Source organism: Gymnodraco acuticeps, unplaced genomic scaffold, assembly GCF_902827175.1.
Source record: "Gymnodraco acuticeps unplaced genomic scaffold, fGymAcu1.1, whole genome shotgun sequence".
Taxonomy (NCBI): domain Eukaryota; kingdom Metazoa; phylum Chordata; class Actinopteri; order Perciformes; family Bathydraconidae; genus Gymnodraco; species Gymnodraco acuticeps.
The window spans coordinates 253,589-261,298 of NW_022990565.1; the positions used below are offsets into that span (position 1 = coordinate 253,589).

A 7,710-nucleotide genomic window follows, 5' to 3' on the forward strand; every position below is an offset into this window, starting at 1 on the left:
CAAGTCATTCACATCTAGCGCTGTATAAAGGGCATTGAAGAATGTATTATTATTATCATAGTAATGAACACTGAGCCGGGACTGGGGGGGGAAATCTGGAGAAAACATTTTCTAAACAGAATTTAAAAAACATATAATCACCACATTTTCATGAGCGTCTGGTTTATGAAGAGCCAGAGCTGTAATTTGGACGTATTCAGAGGAAAACAACATACTGATATGTATGAACAAAGTTTCAAATTGCTTCTTGTAAATTAATCATCTCAGACAATATTCAAACATTTGATCATCTTAGAACGTACCCCCTTCTCCTCCTCCAGCTTCATACTTCTTTATAGTTATGTTTATTTACCTTCAATGGCCTTTATCCGCTCTCTCACTGTCAGGCCTTAGCTGTAACTGTCTTGCTTTATGGCTTCATGTTTTAACTGTTTGTCTATGTGCAGGTGACTTCACCCAAGCCACTGGAGGTGCCAGTCTTGTGCCAGCCAAGCCCTCTCCCCCCATGCCTCCTAAGAGGACCACCCCCGTCACTAAGCGCAACACGGAGGACCCAAACCATCCCATCATCCCCTCCCCGCTTTCTATCGAGGACCACAGCCTCTCTATGGGCTTTCAGCTGCCTCCCCCTCCTGCCTCCCCTCCCCTTCCGACACACAGACCACCTTCACCTCCCCGCCAACAGATACACTCCCACCACCTCCACCATCAGCACTCCTACCCCCACCCGCTGCCCCAGCCCATACCCATGCTGTTTGACCCACCCAGCCCCACCAATGACTCCCCTCAGCGCCCTGCTCCCGTCCCGTTGCACATCATGATCCAGCGGGCGCTGTCCAGCCCCGGCCCGGCTCAGCCGCATCCTGACGGGTCGCAGCGCGCACACACGCTGCTGTTTGACACCCCTCCAGACTACCAGGCGGGGCGCCCCCTTCCCGTCAGCATCCAACCACTAAAACTGTGAGTTTCTCAGTGTCAGGGAATCATTTCCATAGATGTTTACCTTTTGCCCTCTGACGCAGATGCCCCACCTTGGGCAGCATGCTATCTCCCTTAAGGAGGGGCTGCCCTAGCATTTTGTTGTTGTTACCAGTTTGTGACCGGGCAACTCTCGGTCAGAGATAGTAATTGTTGTGGGACACCTGGAACACATCCTTCTCGGGTGTAGATGACCCCGAGCCATAAGCGACAACAAATGTGATTCAGTGTCCTCAGCTGTTTAGTCTATCTATTGAAGAATGATGATTATTACCCTCTGAACTAGTTAAAACCTGGAACTACAGGAGGGGTCTTCAGAATTGATTGTGGCATCTCTACCGTGTGGTCAACTCGTGGCCGTGACATGTCTTGTGAATTCTCCGGCCGAAGCTCCAAATAAACCGTCAGTGTTTGCCATCAAAGCTCCAGCTCTCTTCGTGTCTCTCTGAGTCCTGACTCCAATTGCTTCAGAAGTTTCCTCCACACTCAGTACATGATCATGTAAATTCACTAGGTGACATGAAAAAGAGCAGAATAGTTCAAGGCGTCTACCTTCATGAGATCCAGCCAGGCATGAGACAATAAGCATCCTAAAGAAAACCCTTCCCTGATCATAGCAAAGTCAAGTACAACTATAAGGTTGGGATAAGACTTCTCAAAGTACAGCTATAGTTCATTATGTTGAAGGTTGGATACCTACATCTTGAATTGGTCAAATCAGTTAGTCATGTTTAAGTGCTTTTATTAGTAAAATACCCCAAAACAGATGCTTCATCCGTATTCTTTATGTGTAAATCTGTTATATTTTCTCTTTCCATTAGATCTGAAGATGACTACTCAGATGAGGAAGAAGAAGAAGATGAGGAAGATGATGAGGAAGAGGAGGAGTACGATGGGGAAATCCCACAGCCAGAGCTAGAGCCACGGAGTCGCAGATGCTTTGTCGGAGACGCCGGTGTTTGCGTCATCCCGGGGGGAAACAGCAGCGAAGAGGATGAGGAAGAGGAAGGAGAGCATGGCATGCGTCGGGAGGACAGCGACTCAGATGGCCCTGTGCTTTATAAAGATGAAGACTCAGATGAAGATGAGGAGGATGAACCCCCAATTAGTAAGCATAATGATGTTTTATGACATATAAACATTATGTACTGTTTCAAGAGCTTTGTCGTTCACACCTCACCACATCTCTTCTTGGTTCTTCCAGGCGCCCTGGCCAGCAGGGTCAAGAGGAAGGACACCCTGGCTCTGAAGCTGAGCAACCGTCCCTGCGCCCCGGAGAGGGACAGGTTTGCCCAGGACAGGAGCAATAGAGAGGACCAGCCTCCAGGACAGACCGGCCTCACCTGGCAGAGCAGGGAGCAGTGGGATGCCATCCGCACACAGATCGGCTCTGCACTCACTCGGTAAAGACAGACGGCACCAAACTTGCAATTGTACCCTTAAAACTGACAATAGTGAATGTGCATTTCGTGAAGAAATCTAGAGATCATTTCTTAGATCTCTGTCCTACTTATTGCTTGAATGACAACGTAATGAAACTGTTTAAAAATAGTCCCTTCTCTTGTTTTACTATTTCAGGCGACTAAGCCAGAGACCCACTGCTGAGGAGCTCGAGCAAAGAAACATCCTTCAGCGTTAGTATCAAAGCTTTCTTTCCTTCTCAATTGTTGTTATCCATTACAAAAATCAGTTTTGAGTGTGCTGTTCTTAAGCTTGTTGGACTTTAGTTTTGTGGCATTTAACAATCATTACAGCTCAATTTGGACTGATGATTTGTCCATGAATGAATTGTTTATGTAAATAAGCATTTTATACATGCAACAACATCCACTTGAAAAGACTGTTTGAAATGCGTATTGAGCTTGAGATGTCTAATTTTAGAAACGATTTGTCTTTACCTTTGTAGCACATGAAGTCAGGCTTTCATGCAGAAACTAAATAAAGCTCTGTTGTCTGTTTTCCTTCCCTCTTTTTCCAGCTAGAAATCGGTCTGACAGACAAGCGGAGGTTAGAGAGATCAAACGGCGGCTGACCAGGAAGGTGAGGTGAAACCCTAAAAAAACAGACGTTCAAGAGTCAAACCATCTATAGTGCTTGATACTAAACGGACATGTGTTTATATAGCTGAGTCAAAGACCCACAGTTGCAGAACTACAGGCAAGAAAAATCCTGCGGTTCCACGAATATGTGGAAGTCACAGATGCCAATGATTATGATCGGAGAGCGGAAAAGCCGTGGACCAAGCTGACTCCGGCTGACAAGGTCTGTTTACTGTGTCCAGCAAACACTTGATCTCTCAGCAGTGGACTGTGTTTTACATTTGATCAACATCAAAGAGCAATGATTAGCATTTTTCCTTTTGTTCACGCCAACTCCCTCTTTCCTGACATCCAGGCGGCCATCAGGAAGGAGCTCAACGACTATAAGAGCACTGAAATGGAGGTGCATGAAGAGAGCAGGATCTACACGAGGTATACTTTTTTTCAGAACGATCTTGACAATTACAATCCTTTTCGACTTCAGTACTGGTTGACTTGGCGACAACTGTGGTTACCGTGGTAACAGCGAGTGGGCTTTAATACTACAGCAAATACTCTGTGTGCAGCTACTGTGTCAGAAGTGCAGCAGAAGAGCAACTGGTGTATCTGTCTACACAAAAACACATATTGCTCATACTATTTCTCACTGTGGCTGTTTCTTCTTGGACCCATACTCCCTGCCATGCTAAAAATGATTTCTGCCATGTTGTCTAGCGACCATAAGGTCTCCAGACGAATGATTGATCTCGGCACTTTCCTCAGTGACAATAACATTGTGTTTCCTGTGACTATTTCACAGTAAAAACCACTTTGTCACCTAGACACTTAATGTCCCTGAATAGTGATTTTGCATTAGCAGTAACTGGATACAGCTCTGATACAGCGTTAACACAGAAGAGTAAACAGTGGGGCAGATATAATAATAATAATAATTCATTTATTTTATATAGGCGCCTTTCAAGGCTCTCAAGGTTGCCGTACAAACACATAAAAAACAAGATACACAATACCTAACACCAGCATAAGAAACATAAACAAGACAATGCAACAAATCAAATAAATAAAACAGAGGATGTGTGATGGATAATGATCAGGGTGGATATGCGAGTGTGAAGAGATATGTTTTGAGGCGTGATTTGAAAATGGGGAGAGAGTCAGTGTTGCGGATGTCAGGTGGGAGGGAGTTCCAGAGGCGGGGTGCAGAGCGGCTGAAGGCTCTAGACCCCATGGTGGTTAAACGGAAGGGGGGTGCAGTGAGGCTGAGGGAAGCAGAAGACCTGAGAGTGCGGATGGGTGTGTTGATGTGCAGGAGGTCGGAGAGGTACAGAGGAGTGAGGTTATGGATGGCCTTAAAGGCGAGGAGCAGAATCTTAAAAACGATACGGGATTTGACGGGGAGCCAGTGAAGTTGCTGAAGAACAGGAGTGATGTGGTTAATGGAGGGGGTTCTGGTGATGATGCGGGCGGCAGAGTTCTGAACCAGTTGAAGTCTGTGGATGGATTTGAGAGGGAGACCAAAGAGAAGGGAGTTGCAGTAGTCGATGCGGGAAGTGACCAGGGTGTGAACAAGAATGGCGGTGGTCTTAGGGTTAAGGGACGGCCGGAGGCGGTTGATGTTGCGTAGATGGAAATAGGCAGACCGAGTGATATTACTGATGTGAGATTTGAATGAAAGTGTGCCGTCGAGGATGACACCCAGACTCTTAACCTGAGGGGAGGGGGAGACTGAAGAGTTGTCTATAGTAATTGAGAAACTGTTAGGTTTGGTTAGGGTGGATTTTGTGCCAATGAGGAGAACCTCGGTTTTACTGTCGTTAAGTTTGAGAAAGTTAGAGGAAAACCAGGATTTGATGTCCTGTAAGCAGTCAGACAGGGAGGATGGAGGGAGGATGGTGGTTGGTTTGGAGGACAAGTAGAGCTGGGTGTCATCCGCGTAACAATGAAAGTGGATGTTGTGTTTACGGAAGATATTGCCAAGAGGAAGTAAATAGATGATAAAAAGAAGAGGCCCCAGGACAGAGCCCTGGGGAACACCGGTTGTGACTGGAAGTGGCTGTGATTTGAAGGTTTTGAGTTGGATGAACTGAGTGCGGCCAGAGAGATATGATTTAAACCAGAGGAGGGGTGTGTCAGTGATCCCGATGGAGGTCAGTCTGTCAATGAGGATGCTGTGGGAAATGGTGTCAAAAGCTGCACTAAGATCAAGGAGGATGAGGATAGTTAGTAGTCCGGAGTCAGCTGCCATGAGGAGGTCGTTAGTGATTTTCACCAGTGCTGTTTCTGTGCTGTGATGGGGGCGGAAACCAGATTGAAATTGTTCATACAGGTTATTGTCAGACAAGTGGGTATGGATTTGGGATGCAACAGTTTTTTCCAGGATTTTTGAGAGAAATGGTAGGTTAGATATGGGACGGTAGTTATTAAAGTTGTTGGGGTCTGCACCAGGTTTCTTCAGTATGGGTGTGATGGCGGCTGATTTGAAAAGTGAGGGAACAAGACCAGAGGTGAGGGAGGAATGTATGACAGTAATAAGGGAGGACAATGAAGGTATATACCGGTAATTAGGATAGTTTTAAAAAAAGTCATTCATTTAAACCTGGATTGCATGCATCATGTAAATCCCTTCTGCATAGGAAGTTAAATCAAATGCAGCACAGGATTTTCAGATCCTGACGCCAACAATTAAACCTACTCTATAGATAGATGACATAATCTAAATACATGGAATGGCTATTGCTGATCATAACAAATAATGATCATAAACAATATTAACAACAGGGTTCAATTTCATGGAAATAGTGAGTAAGTATTATAAATATAAAGGTTTGTTTCTTATGAAATCTCTTTGTTTTGTTTAGGTTTCATCGGCCTTAGCCCCCTTCTCCTCTTTGTGGATTATGAAGCACTTAAGATCTCTGCGTGGCCAGAAGCTGCTCCCTATGCAGACAGATCGCCCTTTTACATTTCCCGAATGTACTGTACAGATTATCAGGGAAAGCCTAGAACTGACTCAAAACAAGAAATGCTTCTTGCTTGCCCTCCATCGCCCTCCCACTACATTGCTTTGACTGAACTGAGGTGGTGGCGGTGGTGGTTGGGGACCAGATGCAGTATTTATCCCGGACAACAGGGGGAACCACGTGCCAATGAAGGGGGAAGTGGCGGAGGACCTACAGGGCTGACTCTGCTGTTGTGTGGTACCCCTCAGGGACTGGATCTAGTTACAACCTTTAACGCGGCCTCATTCTGTGTTGCCTTTTTTTTCTTCTTTACTGTATATGGAAAAGCTAACTCATCTTGTTAATGTAATAACACACAATAATAATAGTAATAATAATGACCATAATGATGATGATGATGATGACGATGATGATGATGATGATTCATAACACTCCACACAGTAATAATAGATGAGAGAGAAGCGGCTGCAGCGACGAAGACTGGGATATTCTGTTATAGGACTGGACATCTCTGGGATATTGTGTGTTTTATATAAATTGTGTACAGACTGCTATTGTTATACCTTAGAATGAAACTTGGAAAGATCTTATTACGAAATATTCTGTAATGCACAAGATATTTTATATTGTAACTTTGATCACATGAGTAGTGACCGCTTTTATTTGAGCCTTTTTTTAATGTTTATTTGGCTTGCCTGTATTTATGGTTGTGATGTGAGGTGGCCATTTAAGCGTTAATATAGTACAAGGTGCCGGTCAGGAGGCTGGTTGGTGTTTTTATCTGTGCCAACTTACTCGATGCCTAAAGGACTATAGAAAACTGGTTTTCATATCACTGATTTCTGCAATTCACTGCATGAGCCAACACAGAATCCAATGCTGTTGGATCTGGATCTTTTCTCTTCATTTATACTTTTTTATGAGTTTTTGTACTTCCCTTTAAAGGTCAAACATGCAATGCATTCTGTAGCCATTTTGAATAAGGTGATGCTAGTATGGTCTATACTAGAAGTTTAATGTAAGTTACTGTGCGTGTAGATCAGGGATTTATCAAAACAAATCAGAAAATATATAAACGGTTAACAGGGAGTCATTTTGGCTGGAACATTTTGAAACTGCAGAAGTGTTTTATCTTAAGTTGTCTGGCCAGTAGCTTACAGGGTTGTTCATGCTGTGTACAGGTTGATATAGGTTTAACCGATGCTTGTGTATATCTTGTCTTCCTTTCATTTGAAAATACATTTTAAATATAAAAGTAATATAGGTTGCTATTTTTTTAAGCACAAAATATTAGTTTATGATTAAATGCTACAAGAATGGGAATATGAAAGAATACCTTTTCTGTAAAATTAAGTTCCTTTTTAATTGAATGTGGAATTGTACGGACTGACAGTTTTCTTTTTGATTGTAAATAGTCACATCTGGATCTAATTAAAAACCTTACAAATCCTTGACATCTCTAGTCAATGACTGCACCTGGCTCTTAAATCACAGACCTGTCTTACCTAAAGATGGGTTCATGTGGAGATTTATAGGGGAAATAAAACCTCTAAATAAGAACATGATGCTGCAGCGACACCTGGTGCCAAGGTACAGTAATGTCTCACTGTTGTGATGTATTCTAGAGATAATGCATTTTAAGAGGTCTAGACGAGGAAACTTGTAATACATTTGATTTGTAAAATATACATCCTCATGGTTTGAAGCAGTTCTATTTTCAAAGAGTGACGGGA

At 43.7% G+C, this 7,710-nt stretch overlaps 1 protein-coding gene across 13 annotated transcripts in view; it reads left to right on the forward strand.

Annotated features, from left to right (window-relative positions):
• phactr4b (phosphatase and actin regulator 4b) overlaps window positions 1-7,431 on the forward strand; it is a 28,239-nt gene extending 20,808 nt beyond the window's left edge. For 9 of the 13 annotated variants that reach the window (XM_034227792.1, XM_034227787.1, XM_034227794.1 and 6 more), the window contains 7 exons: window positions 447-960; window positions 1,800-2,086; window positions 2,183-2,381; window positions 2,557-2,612; window positions 2,957-3,018; window positions 3,103-3,240; window positions 3,373-3,932. In XM_034227792.1, coding sequence (XP_034083683.1) covers window positions 447-960; window positions 1,800-2,086; window positions 2,183-2,381; window positions 2,557-2,612; window positions 2,957-3,018; window positions 3,103-3,240; window positions 3,373-3,540 — 1,424 coding nt within the window. In that variant the 3' untranslated portion in view covers window positions 3,541-3,932. Of the gene's footprint in view, window positions 1-446; window positions 961-1,799; window positions 2,087-2,182; window positions 2,382-2,556; window positions 2,613-2,956; window positions 3,019-3,102; window positions 3,241-3,372; window positions 3,933-5,875 lie in introns of those variants that run through there. The other 4 variants (XM_034227797.1, XM_034227795.1, XM_034227796.1 and 1 more) reach the window with 2 other exon arrangements.
• Window positions 7,432-7,710: the final 279 nt, after the last annotated feature.